The sequence below is a fragment of the Phascolarctos cinereus genome, unplaced genomic scaffold (assembly GCF_003287225.1).
Source record: "Phascolarctos cinereus isolate Bilbo 61053 unplaced genomic scaffold, phaCin_HiC Scaffold_726;HRSCAF=1367, whole genome shotgun sequence".
NCBI classification, from domain to species: Eukaryota; Metazoa; Chordata; class Mammalia; order Diprotodontia; family Phascolarctidae; genus Phascolarctos; species Phascolarctos cinereus.
The window spans coordinates 51,578,447-51,596,939 of record NW_027556098.1 but is presented as its reverse complement, the minus strand read 5'-3'; the positions used below and the strand labels follow the sequence as shown (position 1 = coordinate 51,596,939).

General features: G+C 37.6%; 1 protein-coding gene across 3 annotated transcripts in view; it reads right to left on the bottom strand.

The window, feature by feature from the left end:
• Positions 1–10,410: 10,410 nt before the first annotated feature.
• RUNX1 (RUNX family transcription factor 1) overlaps positions 10,411–18,493 on the bottom strand; it is a 339,165-nt gene continuing 331,082 nt past the window's right edge. For all 3 annotated transcript variants that reach the window (XM_020995861.2, XM_020995862.2, XM_020995864.2), the window contains one exon: positions 10,411–15,988. In XM_020995861.2, the coding sequence (XP_020851520.1) occupies positions 15,510–15,988 (479 nt within the window). In that variant the 3' untranslated portion in view covers positions 10,411–15,509. The remainder of the gene's footprint in view (positions 15,989–18,493) is intronic.

The following is an 18,493-nucleotide window of genomic DNA, read 5'->3' as shown; positions in this document are numbered from 1 at the left end:
GGGCAAGGGTGGAAATCATGATCTCAGACAAAGCAAGAGCAAAAGTTGAGACAATTGAAAGAAATAATCAGGGAAACTACATTTTGCTAAAATGTACCATAGACAATGAAGTAGCATAAACATTATAGCATTTTTTTCTGATAAAGGACACATTTTTGAAATATATAGGGAACTGAGTCAAATTTACAAAAATAAGAGCCACTATCCAATTGATAAATGGTCAAAGAATATAAACAGCTACTTTTCAGATAAAGAAATCAAAGCCATCTATAGTCATATGAAAAATTGCTCTAAATCACTATTGATTAGAGAAAGGCAGACTAAAATAACTCTGAGGTACTATCTGAAATGACAAATGCTGGAGGGGATGAGGGAAAATAGGTACGTTAATGAATGTATGGTAGAGTGTGAATTGGTCCAACCATTCTGAGGTTGATCCAGCCACTACTAGGTCTTCATCCCAAAGAGATCAAAGAAATATGTATGAAAATATGTATGAAAATATATGTAGTAGCTATTTTTATGGTGGCAAAGAATTGGAAATTGAGGGGATGCTCATTGATTGGCGAATGGCTGAACAAGTTGTGGAATATGATTGTGATGGAAGACTACTGTTTTTTGTTTTTTTGTTTTTGTTTTTTGGCTAGGCAATGGGGTTAAGTGACTTGCCCAGGGTCACACATCTAGCAAGTGTCAAGTGTCTGAAGCTGGATTTGAACTCATGTCCTCCTGACTTCAAGGCCAGAGCTTTATCCACTGTGCCACCTAGCTGCCCCCAACTATTGTGCTATAAGAAATGATGTGGAGGGTAGCTTCAGAAAACAAAACAAAACAAAACAAAACAAAACAAAACAAAAAATCCCCAAAAACATAGCAAGACCTGTATGAACTGATGGAAAATGAAATGAGCACAATCAGGAGATCATTGTGCACAGTGACAGGAATGCTAAATTGTGAAATTGTTGAGTTGAACTGTGAAAGACTTGGCTACTCCAATCAATACAATGATTCAAGATAATTCCCAAAAATTCATGATGAAAAAATGCTAACCATCTCCGGAGAGAGAACTGATGAACTCTGAGGGCAAATTGGAATATATTTTCTTCCTTTACTACTTTTGCTTAAAAAAACCCAATATGGCTAATATGGAAATAGGTTTTGCTTGATTTCACATGTATAATTAATATCATATTGTTTGCCTTCTTTGTGGTGAGGAAGGGGTGGGAGGAAAAGAATTTGTAACTCAAAATTTAAAAAGAAAAATAAATAATAAATTAAGGGAAAAAAAATACAGTAGATCCTTATAGCTGCTGGGAGAAAGTACAAATTCCTTGGCTTGGCATTTGGAGCCCCTCATAGTATAGGCCAAAACAATCTTTACAGACTTATTTTACATTCAAATGCTCCATGTTCCAACTAAACTGGATATCTACCAATGGTCCCCTAAGTGCTGATGTTTTTCTGCCTCTGTGCATGAACACATATTCCCCACTCCTGAATTACTACTTCCTCCTTCTCCAATTTTTTTTTTTATTGTTCAGGGATTAATTCAGATGACATGTCCTTCACAAGGTGCAGAGCTGCTGGGCTTGCGGTCAGGAAGACCTGAATTCAAATTTGGTCTCAGACACTTCCTAGCTGTGTGGCACTGGACAAACCACTTAACATCTATCTTCCTCAATATCTTTAAACACAAAATGAAGATAAAAATAGCACTTACCTAACAGGTATGTTGTGAGGATCAAATGAGATAATACTTGTAAAACATTTAGCATGGTGCCTGACACATAGTAGATGTTTAATAAATGCTTTCTCCCTTTCCTTTCATGAAGCCTTCTTGAACCCCTTAGATGAATGTAATCTCTCTTTCCTTAAATTTTCCAAGAATACTTTATCTGAATCTCTCCTGTCCTTGGCTACAATCATATTCCATTGCATATCATAATAATTTATGCACATATATTGTTTCCATGACTAAATTATAAGCTCTTCGAGGACATAAAATGTTAGAGCTTTAGCACATTGATTTTTCTTTTTGGTGGGGAGGAGGACTGATCTTACTAGCCACTGGCTGAATGCCTATCTGGGGTAATAGTGGGTTTTTTTTATTTAATTTAATTTTTTAGGTTCACATTCTCTCCCTTTCTCTTCTCTCCTCCCATCATATTGAGAAATCAAGAAAAAGAAAATCCTTGTTACAAACATGTATCATTATTTAAGACAAATTCTTGCATTGTCCACATTCAAAACAAGGTCCCAGTCTGCACACTGAGTCCTATAGCACATTAAATTAAGAAACTTAAGAAATGTGTGATGGGTTTAATTATCAAATCACAGTGTGCTTTGGTCAACATGGTTCCTTTTAACCTCAATTAGAGTGTCAGATATGAGTTCTACTTACCTAAGCTGAGAGGAAGAAAGAGGCAGATAAGAGCAGATATAAACCCGAGAGCATGAATAACAACAACAATGATAACAACAACTAAGGCCAGAAAGTGTAAGTTGAAATTGGAACATTCAAGAAGCTTAATTAGGGTTTTGAATTATAGTATTCTCTAGAAGGCTACCACACTACCTTCTCTGAATGTAGCTCATCATCAGGAAACTAGGTATACAGAAAGTGCATATTTAATTAGAGGATCTAAAATGACACTTCCGCAAACCTGATCTCATGGGTTGTGCAGTGTGCTGGTCAAATTCAATATTTAAAATAACAAACAATAGTTTTTTAAATGGATTCCAAAATGAATAAGTGAATGAAAAATTGAACTCTTTTCCATACCCAGACACATCTTTCTCTCTTGTAAGCTCTATGAAGGCAAGGACTGTCTTCTTTAAACTTTGGATCTTCTAGATTTAAATTTTTTAATTTTTATTTTTAGGCAATTGGGGTTAAGTGACTTGAACAGGGTCACACAGCTAGTAAGTGTTTGAGCTCAGATTTGGACTCAGGAAGATGGGTCATCCTGACTTTCAGGTCCATAGCTCTATTCATTGTACCACCTAGCTGCCCCTGCTAACAGTAGGCACTTTATAAACATTGGTTGAAGTTGTTGAAGAGTTGGCTATACAAGTAATCTTTGTTTTTCATAACCAGATTCCTAGAAAAAATTTCAGGCACTCATAGCCTCTATCCCCTCTCCTCTTATTTGGCTTCTCCATTCTTTGTAATCTGGGTTTTGACCTCTTCACTCGATTGGAATTGCTCATTCTAAAATTATCCAGAAATCTCTTGATTGATACATCTGATAGCCTTTTCTCAAACCTCATAATTCTTATTCTTCTGGCAGCAATGGATTCTGTTGATTACCCTTTCCTCATGAATTTTCCTGATATTTCTGTCTATTGGTTCTCCTTTTACCTACTTGATCATTCTTCAGACTTTTTTTTTTTACCAGCTTATCATCCATTTTATTTGCCATAAAGTGGGTGTATCCCAAGGCTCTATTTGGGCATCAGTTCTCTTGATATCCTTTCTCAGTAAGTGATCACATTAGCTCTCATTGGCTTGATGATCATCTCTACGCAGATGACTCTGAAATATATATATAAAAGTATGTCCCTCCTGAGCTTCAGTCATGCCAGTCCAACGGCCTGTCATTCATTTCAAACTGGATGTCCCATTGTCATCTCAAACTCAACATGTCCTCATTATCTTTTCCCACAAACCCTCCTTGTTTCCAACTTTTCTATTTCTGTTGTGAGTAGCTGCCATACTTCTAGCCATTCACTTTTATAACTCCCACTCTTTACTTTCCTTGATCTTATACATTAAACTGCTAAATCTTGTTATTTTTACTTTTCCTACAATGCCTTATATATTCTCCTCTCTCCACTCAAATGGCAGCTATCCTCATTCAGACTTTTATCACCTCTTATCTTGACTCTTTAAAAAAAATATTTTATTCTGAACTCAAGAAATAAAAGAAGCATTTCCATAACATAGTAGAATAGAAAAAAAGATGATTGTACATGAAACCACAAATCTATTATGTACATGGAATGTGCTCATGCTTATCGACAACAAGAAATCCAGTAGACCTGAAAGACAAATAGCTCTTGTTGCAAAGAGAACTCAATAGGTATTCCATCCAAGAGTGAAACAAAGCTGACAGATAAAGGCCAGCTTACTCAAGTTGGAGCTAGGTACATGTTTTTTCTGGAGTGGTTGCAGTGAAAGGGAGAGGTTGCGAAGTTGGTTTGGATTTCATAATCAAATCTAATCTAGTCAACAAGCTTCTAGGCCTCCCAAAAGGAGTGGACTACAGGCTCATGACAATGTGACTGAGGAAAGAAACCATACCACCATCATCAATGACTATATTCCTACCATGACAAACCCTGATAAGATCAAAGAAAAATTTCACAAAGACCTGGAGACCCCCATCATCAATGTGCTGAAAGAGGACAGGCTTGTAATTCTGAGTGACTTTAATGCCAGGATGAGCACAGACTATCAGATATGGCAGGGAGTCCTTTGGAGGAATGGAATCAAAAATAACAATAGCAACAGTCACTTACTAGTGAAGACTTGTGTGTCTCATGACCTCATCAGCAATATTGTCCTCATTTTACCTAAATGAAACAAAACTTCATGGATGCACCCTTGCAGCAAACATTGGGATTCAATAGACTATGTCATTGTAAGGAAAAGAGATAGATAGGATGTGAGAGTGATGAAGGTGATGTGTGACACAGAGTGCTGTACTGACCATAGAATTTTCCCTTCCAAGCTAAACATTCGCATTCAACGAATGTGGCAGCTCCAAAGCAAGAGAACTACCAGAAGACCTAATGTCAACAGATTAGAGTGTTCCTTCATGTGTGAACAATTTGTTATTGACTTGGAAGGAAAGCTGAGCCAACACACTGTCGCTAACAGTGGAGCAGAAGAGGATGGGCAGTTTTCAGAGATTTGGTGTACAGCACCACATTTACTCATCTGGGCCAGAATACTCACAAATATCAGGGCTGGTTTGATAAAAATGATGGGAAATTCAGAAACTACTAAATGGAAAATGAGAACTCTACAGGATCCATCAGCATGACAGTTCATCCATCTCTAAAAAGGCAGTATTTAACTCCATTAAAATTAAAGTGCAAGTGAATCTTAGAAAGATTCAGAATTCCTGGCTTAGTAAGAAGGCAGATGAAATTCAGTTTTATGCAGATAGTAACAATCCAAAGCATTTTCACAATGCCTTGAAAGCCATTTATTTATTTATTTATTTTTGGTGAGGCAATTGGGGTTAAGTGACTTGCCCGGATCACACAGTGACTAAGTATCAAGTGTCTGAGTCCAGATTTGAACTCAGGTCCTTCTGACTCCAAGGCAGCAGCTCTAGCTACTGCACCACTTAGCTGCCCCATAGGCCAAAGATCTTTGGTACATCTCAGCTACTCAGCATTCATGGAGCCACATTGATCAGTGATAAGGACATGATCCTGGAGAGATGGGCTGAACATTTCCATAGTGTTCCCAACAGACCATCATCAATCAATGCTGAAACTATTGACTATTTTCCTCAGGTTGAAATCAATTTTTCTCTTGTTGAACTTTCAATTAAAGAAGAGGTTTTGAATGCCATTAGAATGCCATTCTCTCATGTGGCAAAGTGCCTGGTGCTGATTCCATTCCAGCAGAGATCGTACAAGGCAGGGAGCCCACTGCTCATACAAAAGCTAATGGAAATCTTCTGGGTTATATGGCAAGATGAGATTATCCATGAGATCAAGGATGATTATTTTTTCCATCTATATAAAAGAAAAAGAAATATGTTTTTCTGTGATAACTGCAGGGAGATATCTCTCTTAGTCATGGCTTGCAAGATTCTTGCCAGAGTCCTCTTAATTGGCTGACCTTCACCTGGAAGATAGTCATCTACTGAAAATCCAGTGTGGCTTCAGAAAAGGCCTAGGAATGTTTTGCATGGTGTTTGTTGCCTGACAACTCCAGGAGAAATTCTAGGAGCAGAACAAAAGCCTATGTGTATAGGTCAATTGGACCAAGACCTTTGATACTGTCAGTCATAAGGGCCTGTGGAAGATCATGGCAACATTTGGCTGCCTGGAGAAGTTCATCAGTATTATATACTGGTTTTATGATGACATGCTTGCCCAGGTTCTGGACGATGGATAATGCTCTCATGCTTTCCCAGTCACTAATGGAGTGAAGCAGGGCTGTGTGCTTGCTTTTTAGCATGATGTTTTCAGCAATATTGTCAGATACCTTCAATGAGGATGAAAATGGCATCAAGGTCAACTACTGCACTGACTGTCAATTATTTAACTTGAAAAGACTACAAGCCAAGACTAACATGGAGGGATAATTCATGTGTGACTTTTTGTTTGCAGATGATTGTGCACCAGTGCAGCCTCTGAGGCTGAGATGCAACAAAATATAGATCAATTCTCTGCCACTTGTGCTAATTTTGGCCTAATAATGAACACCAAGAAAACAGAGGTTCTCCACCAGTAGCACCACACCATCCATATGTGGAACTATTGGTTATATCAGAAAGAAAAATTTTCAATGATGTGGGTAAGCTCACTTACCTTGGCAATATACTTTCCAAGGATGTACACATAGATGATGCAGTTGATGCACACATTGCCAGAGCTAGCTCAATATTTGGGAGCCTATGGAAGAATGTGTGATAGAGGAGAGGTATCAGGCTGCCTACCAAACTGAAGCTCTACAGAGCCATTGTGCTGACCTCATTGTTGTGTGCCTGCAAAACCCGGATAGTATACTGCCACCATGCCAGAAAATGCCATGGCTTCCATTTGAATTGTCTTAGGAAGATTCTGAGGATCACCTGATAAGATAAGGACACTGAGGTCCTTTGTTGAGCTGAATTACAAACTTTCAAACTCTCCTGCAGAGAACTGGACTCCTATGGGCTGGCCACATTGTTCACACATCAAATGTACATTTTCCTAAAAGAATATTTTACAGAACTCTCAAATGGCAGGTGCTTGCATGGTGTCAGAAGAAGCAATACAAGGACACTCTCAAGGTTTCTCTAAAAACTTTGGAATTGATTGTGACATGTGGGAGACATTGGCATAGGATTGTCCACTGTCCATGCCCCATGGGCAAAGCAGAATTGTAGTAGCTCAAAAGAAACATGAGATGTGTAAATTTAGAGATATCTCCACTCCAAATGTTCATATGGACTGTGGTAGAGCCTTCTGAATTCATACTGGTCTGATCAGCCACAGCCGGACATACTGTACGTTGACCCTGATATTGTGATGTCATTTTGGTCCTCTTCAAACATGAAGGACAAACAACACCAATAGTTATTTTTGTACATTTATGTCTCAACCCTACCCCACCCTCACTAAATTGCAAAATCCATTGGGGTAGGAACAGTATCTTATTCTTCTTTGTGTATCTCTGGTTGCTTTGAATAAATATTAGTCAAAACTATTGACATCACATACATCTAGATAGCATCTTTAAGGCTTGTCAAGCACTTTCTCCATAAGGTTGTTAGTGGAAATTTTATTATCTCAGTATTGTAGGTAAAGAACCTAAGACTCAGAAAGGGAAAAAATGGCCTACTCAGGATTGTTCAACTAATAAGTGTTGGAGTTGAAATTCAATCCCAGGCATTTCTACTCTAATAATAACAATACTAATAATAACTCACATTTTCACAGCATTTTCCATATAGCAGTTCCTGTGATGTAGGGCAGTGGGAAAGAAGAAAGGAAGGAAGGAAATAAGCATTTGTTTAGTGCCTACTATATGCCAGGCACTGTGCATATATTTTACATACTTTACATATATGATCTCATTTGATCTTCACAAAAACTCTGGGGGTAGTATCATCCTTATTTTACAGATTAGGAAACTGAGGGAGACACATGTCATATTAGCCAATCTAACAGGTATTGGGTGGTACCTCAGAGTTGTTTTGATTTTCATCTAATCAATAGTGATTCAGAACATTTTTCCTTATGACTGTAGATAGCTTTGATTTCTTCTTCTGGAAACTGCCTGTTCATATCCTTTGACCATTTATCAATTGAGGAATGACTTATATTCTTATAAATTTGACTCAGTTCTCTCTATATTTGAGAAATAGGACCTTTATCAGAGAAATTTGCTTTATATTTGTTTTAACTGTATATTTCCCTCTTTCCCATTTCCCCCATTTATCCTATTCTCTCCTTTCACTCTATCCATCCTCAAAAGTATTTTGTTTCTGATTATTGCCTCTCTCAATCTGCCCTCCCTTTTATCACTTCCCTCTTCTCTTATTCCCTTCCCCTCCTCCTTTCCTATAGGGTAAGATAGATTTCTACACTCAAATGAGTGTGTTTGTTATTCTTTCTTTGAGCCAATTCTGCTGAGAGTGAGGTCTAAGCAGGGCCCCACACACCTCTCCCATCTTGACCTCCATTGTAAAAGCTCTTTCATGCCTCTTTTATGTGAGATAATTTACCCCATTCTACCTCTCTCTTACACCTTCTCCTAGTTTATTCCTTTTTTTCACCCCTTAATTTTATTTTTTAGATGTTATTCCATCATATTCAACTCACACTTGTGCCCTCTATCTATGTATACTCCTAGCTGCCCCAATAATGATAAAGTTCTTATGAGTTACAAATAACATCTTCCCATGCAGGAATATAAACAGTTCAACCTTATTGAATCCCTTATGGTTTATTTTTTCTGTTTACCTTCTCTTGAGTCTTGTATTTGAAAGTGAAATTTTCTATTCAGCTCTGGTCTTTTCATCAGGAATGCTTGAAAGTCCTCAATTTCATTAAATATCTCTTTTTTCTTCTAAAGGATTATACTTAGATTTTCTGGGTAGTGATTGGTGGTCGCAAGCCTAGCTCCTTTGCCCTCTGGAATATTATGTTCCAAGCTCTCTAGTCCTTTAATTCAGAAACAGCTAAATCTTGTGTTATCCTGGCTATCGCTCCATGATATTTGAATTGTTTGTTTCTGGCTGCTTGCAATATTTTTTTTTTAACCTGGGAGCTCTGGAATTTGGTTATAATATTCCCGAAAATTTTCATTTAAAGATCCCTTCTTTCCTTCCTTCTCCCTTCCTTCTTTCCTCCCTCCTCTCTGTCTTTCTCTCTGTCTCTGTCTCTCACTCTCCACTCCACAACTTCTGGCCCCCAAAATAAAGGCCCTCCCATATATAACTGTGTGCATGTATGTATACATATAACACAATAAGTAAAACAAAACAAATCCATACATTTGTCATGCCTGAAAATGTCTTTCTCATTCTGGAACTCTAGTCCAACACTTGTCTATCAGGAAGGGTAAAATAAGGGAGCTGGTATAGATGGGTGGGGATCTAAAGATCCTTTCTGATTTAAATCTGTGATCCTACAATTTCACTATCAGTCGTTCTACTATGAACTTATTTGATACATTGCAAAAACAGTTGCCAGTATCTTCCTTGACCAAGCCAGTGGGGTCATGACTCAAAAAGCTAGTTCAGGGTATGTGCTTTGGGCATTCTGGAAGTTGTGATAAGTAATCATCTCAGAACACTAGTCTCTATTTAACTCAGTAAAACATTGTAGTCATCAAATAGCAGAAAAAGCTCATGTTTCTCCCAGAGTGACTGTCTTACAGGCCATGAGTATCCGGGTAATGGCCTACCTATGATTATTATAGGCATAACCCCACCCTATTGCAAATTTTTTCTGCTCTTCTTTGCCGGTTGGATCCTTTCCCTCTGGGCCTTCTAGCCTCCTGTAGATCATGGATTCTTTAGAGTTACTATACACACAATTAAATATAAAAGCTCTATGTGGAGGAAATCAGACTGAAATGAATTAGAGGACAAGTGATACTGGAAATGATTATTACTCTTTGTTGAAAGGTAACTGGTATAAGATCTATGGTGAGGGAAGAGAGGAGTCATTGGGAAATGAAAGCAGCATAAAAACAATCAATAAAGCATTTATTTATTTTTAAAAGAAAGGTACCTGGGAGGAACAGAGAGTACTTAGGATTTCCGCTACTAACGGAACTTTGCAAGGTGGAGAAAATATCTGCTACAAACTTTCAAATCCCACCAGACATGCTGGGCTGTGATTTATAGAAAGGGATGCTGATGACATTGATTGGTTCCAGAATAAAAATACTCTCTTTTCTTTTTTTATATTGAAATGAGAAAATATGAGTGAATCAATGCCAGGGATGTAGGCCTATTTTAAGCTCTGTACCATTATAAGCACACATGCACATATTGAAGAGGGAGCCCTGGAAAGCAAGAATGCAGAGACAAGCCTTCAGCCCAATCAATCCAGAAGGCTATGTTTTAGATGTCATTCTCATGGACAAGTTCAAGATCTAGTTATTTGTTCTTCAAAGACAAACACATAAACAATCCTTTATATGAAGAAGAAATCAGCCGGATACGGGTATGTACTTGTCAAACTGTTTATTTGCCATTCACACTGGTTATAATATTGAATTTACAGAAGAAAGTGTGGTACAAAGAAACTAAGTCTCCATGAGAACCACAGTTGCAGTCCAGCTGCCCTATATGCCAGACGTTATTTCTGTAGCACTACACTGGGTACTGCCTTTCACTGACTGTACAATTAAATACCTACTCTTTTGTGGTATCAAGCAACACCTTGGTGAGGATGGAAGCTATTCTTTCATTTCTTGTCTGGCTCAAAATGCCAGACCTGGAAAATTCCCCTTCAGATAATGTCCAGTACATCAGTACAGGGGGGGAGGAGGAGAGGATTCCCCACATGAATGATCCAGTGCACTTTACAAACATACCCAATAACTGCTAACTGAAGATACACTTTTTTTTTCTTTTGGCTGTAGGAAGGAATTGTTCAAAGGAGGCTGCTTTTCCTCTTGCTATTTTTTCAAATAGATGGATTACTCTGCCACTTCATATGAGAAGTTGATTTTTTACATTAATTTTTTGTACATCTGGAATACCACAAATAACCCACAGTTGTTCTGCACATTCATTTCCCCTACAACAAAGAGTGAACAGTTTTTTTTTTTGATAGGAACCATGCTCTTAACTGTCGACAAAATTGAATAAAAAGTAGCTCATTTTAAAGTCTAAAATAACCAGGGTAGAAAAAAATAGGTTTCTCTACAGTATTTAGCAAACATAAGGATAAATTCCTTAAAAACACAAAAAGGGGGAAAAGTTATTACAGGCACTAAAAATATTTTGCAATGAAGCTTAAAATCTATTTACATACATAAATACAATTAATTCTGTCAATGCAACTCTTCTTCAGGAAGGAGAAAAATCCAAGTAGTCAGACTCATCAATACTGACCCAGTTAAATGAACAACTCATAAGCAAATGGATATTTTTATTCAGCTGTGTGTGTGTATTTATGTGTGAGTATGCATACATATGTATACATATACTTGTGAGAGCAAAAATGAATTACATTTTCTGAGACTGTCAAACCAACTTTCAGGTATGGAAAAAACAGGACGGAATGTCCCAAGAAAACAGGTATTTCAAGATAGAAATCCTCATTTCTAAATTACAAGTTGCTTGAGTGAAACCATTCATTTTCTTCCTAATCAGAGCATTTCTGTTTATCTATAAAGAAACCCCAAGCAGCAGAAATGCTGCCTATTTACCCTCTGATTTTAATTTGTACTGTAGGCTTCTGTTTCTAAGTGTTTCTGCATTTGGATAGCAGAGCAGATCCAAAATGGCTGGCAAATTCTGTTTTGCTGGAAGAAACCTTACATTCAGAAGACAGGCTGAGTCATTGTATTCTTTGAGTTAAAGGAAGAGAGTCTAGGAGTTTTATGTTCAGCATATCTGGCATTTAAAGAAAGGGCTTATCATCTGATAGACTTGGGGGAAGACAGAGAGAGAGAGAGAGAGAGAGAGAGAGAGAGAGAGAGAGAGAGAGAGAGAGAGAGAGAGAGAGAGAGAGGGAGAGAGAGAGAGGAGAGAGACAGACACAGACACAGAGACCGAAAGTGAGACAGAGATAGAAACAGAGACTGAGAAACAAAGTCAGAGAGACATTTCAAAATGGAGACAGAGACACAGAGAGAGACAGAGAAAGAGAGGCAGAGACAGAGAAATTGACAGTTAAGGAGACAGAGAGAGGGAAGAGGGAGAGTGATGGGGGAGGGGAGGAGGAGAAAGACAGACAAAGAAAGACAGACACCTAGAGACACATGCATACAGAAGTATACAGAGACATAGAGACACACATGCCCGCACACACACACACACACACACACACACACACACACACACACACACATACACACACACACACACACAGAGGAGATGAGACTGTTTAGAATTAAGGAAAAGGAAAGAACTGAGAAATATGAGCAAGTTGAATTCATGAGACAATAAATAATATACACTAGAATGGCTTATCCTAATTTTCTTTTTCAATTCACCAAATGCTTCCTGACACCTTGGGCAAGTCCTCACTGAGTCTCAGTTTCCTCACCAGCAAAAATGAGTGTGTTGTACTAAATGGTTTGTAAGGTCCCTTCCAGCTCTAAATCCATAATCCTTTGACATCATGAAATTCAATTATTGGCAGTTTCAGGGGGCCTCAAATGATATGCCTGAAATAGTACACCTTGTAGTTTGTTCTCATTTTTGTAATCTCTGAAGGTGTTTAAGGCAATTCCTTAAGAAAAATAGCTATGAGGTCTGAGTGAAACTACTTTCTAATGAACAACAAAGATTTAGTTGACTTTTAAAAAACTAAATATTGTTTGTTTCTGTATGTCAGAAACGACATTCTCAATGACCAACTCAAAGGATTAATAACTAGGGATCCAATCAGATACATAAGAGATACCTGCTTTTTTTTTAAATGAAAGCTTAACTGGAGAGAATATTTACTTATCTCCTTGTGTTGGACACTAGGTTGAATTCAAGATGGATTACCTAGAGGCGTTAGAATCTTAGTGGGAAAGATTGAAATTTTTCATCTTTTTGTTAGTCACTACTTAAGGTCATGAGGGACAATGTGGCAAAAATCTTATGAAAACAAAATTGTTTAATTTGGGAATGTGGGCTGAGGTTTCTTTTAAAATGGAAATTAAAAATTTTGCTATCTTTGTGGGCATTTTTGCTGCCAGCAAATACAGTATGCAATCAAACATGAAACTGAACTGAAAAGAGAGTTTTAAATCTAAAAATTAAAAATTACCAACATTCTGGGTTTTTCTGAGATGTGACATAGCTCTTTCATTAGGTGAAAATGGTTTGACTGACAACATAAATTGTTTAATCTTTAATTTTTTATACCAAAGTGCTACTGCATTCATGTATAACAAATAAGCAAAAATTTTTTTTTTCTAAAACTCAAAAACAAGTTGTTTTTAAATAAGTCCAGCTGTTTTGCTGCCTGCAGCCAAGGATCTTTTCTAATTTGAAACCTTAAAAAAATTCTTTTTTTTAGCATCAAACAGTGATGCAAAGTCGAGTTTTCAAATACTCTTCAGAGTTGACCTGCAATTGTTTCTTCTAATTTAAGAAGTACATTAAATAACAATCAGATAATTTTGAACAGACATATGCCAATATTAGCAGTTTGTACTTACCAAGTCACACAACTGCATTCCAACTAAATTCTCAAACAAAAACAGTGCTATAAAATGTAGAGTGATGTCTAATCGGTTTGAATTTTATGGATGGGCAGGAATACCAGGAATCTTAATATCATAGTGCTGTATGGGTGTACTGGGTCCTCCCATAGAATTCAGGGGGCCCCCCTTGTGGAAGCACAGCTGAGGGTAGAGAGAGGAGAGTTAGAGGAGAGAGATTGCAGCAGGAGCATGGAACTGGTTTCCATCTATGCGTAGTGTTGCTGCATTGAAACATAATGTTGGTGTGCATGTATAGTGATTGATGTGCATCCAGTTGTCAACTCAGATGTCAGCCTCTGGTTTCACCTGCTGAAAACTCAAGGAAATAAAAGCTGTTCCTTTCCACTCCCAATTTTTTGTGATGATCAGAAATTTTCTGCCAGGGCATAAGTGCTAAATTTAAAGACAAATTTTCTATAGGCTAAAATACTTTGTGGGCTCTGGGTTCAGAAGCTTTTCTGATCTTAGACCTAACTAGCTAAAAAAAAATAGTTGAGACCCACAGGTTCCCATTTAATTACAGCTCAGAACTTAGTTCCACTCTGACATATTCAATATTGAGTGTCTGAAAAAAATCAGAACCTTGGGTATCGTGCAGTGATCTGTCAGGTGTCAGAAACAGACTTCTAGGCCTGTTGTTACTTTCTCTGTAGTCAGTGGAGCCTACCTGAAGACACAAAGGCCATACTGGCTTTCCTTATTTGAAGAGAGGCAGACAGATGTGATATGTTTTGTTGAATAGAGTTCTGTGTTCCTGATTCTTAAAGAGGCTTTCAGTGTTTGAAAAACCAGTTAAAACGTTGTTTTTAGCTACAAAGTAGTTGATTCAAATGAAAGGGAGCTAAATGTAAACAATATTTCTGGATTACTAAGTGATCCTATTACCCATCCTTTTCCCCCTCAGCCTTTTTCCATGTGATATATTTAACTCTGGTTGCTACCAAAAAATAAAAATGCAGTACTTGATTGTTTTCTCTCTTACTATAAGTACATTTAAATAATAAAAGTATCAACACACAAGTAAATGTCTAGACATCAAGATACATAAATACCTGGGAACTCACTATAGGAGTACAGTAGTTGAAAATGACCCAAGGCTGTAGCTGTCACTTTAAAAACAACTACACCCAAGTTCAAAGGAAAAGTTAAATAAAACCTCAATGAAAAGGGGATTGATTCTTTCAACTGTCAAAGCAAGAAAGAAGCAAGCACAATTTTATATATTAAAAAACCACCCAAATGCAAATATGCATTTTGCAATTTATAAGGTGCCTAAAAACGAAATAAAAATGAATTAGATGCAAAAAAGGATGAGTTGCATTCCCCAAAACCAAAATTCCAAACTTTGGAATATACAACTTAGCTAAAAATCTAAGTCAAGGATATAAAACCTTTCTTTTATTCACAGCATTGCTAAATCAGAAGCATTCACAGTTTCCCTCTGGGAATCTACCTATACTTCCATACAACTATTAATGGGTCCATATGGTGAAGTGGACATACTACGGTTGTGTTGGGCATAAAAATCAGAGATGGGTCAAACAGCATTTGAGAACTGTCGGATCTCTGAAGCAGTGGATGCTTAAGAGGCCATTGGTCTGGAACTAGATCAGAGTAATGACCTACTTCACGACCAATGAGTATAACCATTTGGGGTCCTTTTGGTTCTAGAAGGCTTTATCTCCTGAAAAAGGGACAATTTCAAGGAAAATATTGTTCTTCTTTGCACATTGCCTGGATGAAATAATGACACAGTGGCCAGATGGCCTAGCCACTAGAGGGAATTTCTTCTGAAAGGAGTGAAACAGCCTTCAAGTCCCATAGGGCATTTGGAATAACTTTGGGAAAGAGTAGATCAAAGCAAATTCAGTCCTGGCCCATCTCTAGGTAAAATTCAATATGGCCGCCACACTGCTTCTTCCAGCCTTGCTGTGGTGCCCATGTTGGTTGGGGAGTTGCTGTGACTGCCTTCAGCTTCAACCACATCACTTTGGTTGGGAAGATTGGGGTTGAGGAGGGTAGATCCGGTGGAAGCATTAGTGCAAGGAGGCAGGATACGTGGAGGCGAGCGGTCTCCACCAGACATCATTGAGAACTGATAGGACCCTGCTGACGTTCCATAGTAGAGATGGTAAGATGGAGAACTTGTCTGAAAGGGGCTGCCTTGAGCCTGAGAAGAACCGGGGTATGGAGGGGGTAAGTAAGTGTGGTATCTTGTGGCAGTGGTCATGGCAGACATACCAATTCCTATTCCTGAAGTGACTGGAGTTGGGGTATAGGTAAAGGCTCCTGGGTAATGCATACGAGCATCAGAAATGGAAGGAAGAGTCGGGAATTGCCGAGGATCACTGAATGCTGTCAGGTCAGAAGCAGCTGTGGGAAGGAAAGAAGATGGAGCTGAAAACAGGCTGAATGATGGAATCAGTTTTTCAGGGTATAACTGAGACATTTAAACAATGCTTTTAAGTAAAAACAAATGGGGGAAATAATTACTAGTATTTTGCCAGTGCCTTAACTGATTAGCAGCTAGGTGGCACAGTGAATAGAGCATTGGACTTGGAATCTGGAAGTTCATGAGTTCAAATACGGCCTCGGGCACTTACTAGCTTTGTGACCCTGGCCAAATCACTTAACCTTGTTTGCCTCAGTTCTTCATCTATAAAGTGGGCTGGAAAAGGAAATGGAAAACCAGTCCATTATCTTTGCCAAAAAATCCCAAAAGAGGTCACAAAGAGCCTGAAACAACTTAATGATAACAAATCAACCTATGATATTTTTTCCAGCCCACTCAATTCTTCCCTGCTTAATTAGTCTGAGTAAGACTTATAGAATTGTATTGCTGGAAGGAACCAGAGTGATTATCTAGTCAAAAACTCTCAATTTTATAGATGAGGAAGTAGAGATCCAGAGAAGTTAATTGACTTGCCCCAAATCATACAAAGCCAGAATTAGAACACAGGTGTCCTATGTCTAGTTCAATGCCTTTTCTAATACATCATATTGCCTTTCTAATTGGATGCTCCCTGTCATTAATACATATATATATATATATATACATATATATATACATATATATATGTATATATATATATATATACATATATATATATAGTAACAATGAGCATTAGTAACTTATAGAAATAGTGTCATACTGTTTTTCATTTTGGTCCAAGTTAAGTTACTTCAGGCTGCCCCATGGACTTATATGTTTACTTAAGGTACATCTCCCTTCCTCCCCACTCCAATCCTATTTTTTCCCCAAAACTGATAAGGCCATTTTTAATACAATTCTTCCATAATTTACAATTACAGAAGCTATTTTGCTTGGAGTTTTTTTTTTTTGACATGGGCCTTGTTTTATCTAAATAATTTTTTTTCACATTATGAGATGCTCATAAAATTTATGTGGGATGGATAAGTTCTAGTTGTAAACTCATTTTCCCTGAATTGTGCATTTACAGCTTTGTTGACAGATATTAGTGATCCCCAAGGTAGCTCTCTTTGTTCTTAACTAAAGGCTGTCCCACACATTTGTGGAAGGAGCTGGGGTCAGAGATGAGAACCCCTGTGGGATGTACGGACAATTTTGAGATGAGGAATGTGTAATATACTGTGTACAGTTTCTGGGAATAGGGTAAGACTACATGACATGATAGTTAAATTATGTATTAATTATTAGTGATGATGATAATAAAACAGGAAATAAGTTTAATATAATCACTACAGTTATAAATAATCACATTTTTTAGATAGTTCTCATACATACAAAATAATTCTATGACTCATCAGATTGTGACAGTAGACACTGTCATTTTGCTTGAGAGTTAATACAAAGACTACAGAACCAGAATACTGCTCTGAGGATGAAGGTTTCAATGTGGTCTATTCAGATTTGGAAGATAGTAATAGGTGACAAATATCCATATGTTTTAAGCCTATTATTCCAGCCAGAAATTACTCTAACACATTCTTGAAATGAACTGATCTGTGGATTTGGAATGACTATGGTGAGGGGAATGTGGCATAGTGGATGGAGTACTGGACTTGAATTTAGGAAGACGTTAGTTCAAATGCTACCTCAAATACTTGCCAGCTGTGTGACCCAGGGACAGTCGCTTAATACCTATGTGCTTCAAGCAACTATTTAGAACTTAATCTTCTAAGTCGTAGATGGATGGTGAGCTGCATTGATATATGGCAAAGGTGCAAAATACATGAGTTGTGGGCTGCATGTGGTCCATAACACTCCCAAGCGTGGCCCAAACTAGATTAAAGTGTAGTTCCTATCTGACTTGACTATGTTGATATGCTAATAAAAAGAGAAATACATTAACATGTGTTTTCTAAGTCAATAGGAGGCTTGCAAAGATCCTTTATATAGTTTCTATTTGAGTTTGACACCACTGGTATAAGGTATTCCTACATGGGCAGTTCCTCATGATGACAAAACTACAGATCCTTTGTAATATGGTGAAAAGATATTTTGTTTGCTCAAAGCAAATTAAAGTTTATGGCAACATCTAATGTTCATACCAAACTCCCAACTCCACTAGAAACCATTGGGAATAGCAGGGGGTCTCATTTTATTAGAGCAAGTCAGATATGAGGACAGAGAAAATATTATAAGCTGGTTGTAGTTGGAGATTATCTTTCCTTTGTCTTCCAAAGGACAGAATTAGAGAATCTCACAGTTGGAACTGATGTTAGATATCATCTAATATGATTTCCCTTCATTTTGCAGATGAGAAACTAACACCTGGAGAGGCAAAGGGATTTATCTCAATATATACAACTAGTAAGTCACAGAACTTGGACTTAGGCCTTCTGGTTTTAAGTTCCATGCTCTTCCCATAACCTGAAGCTTCTCTTTGCTCTAAA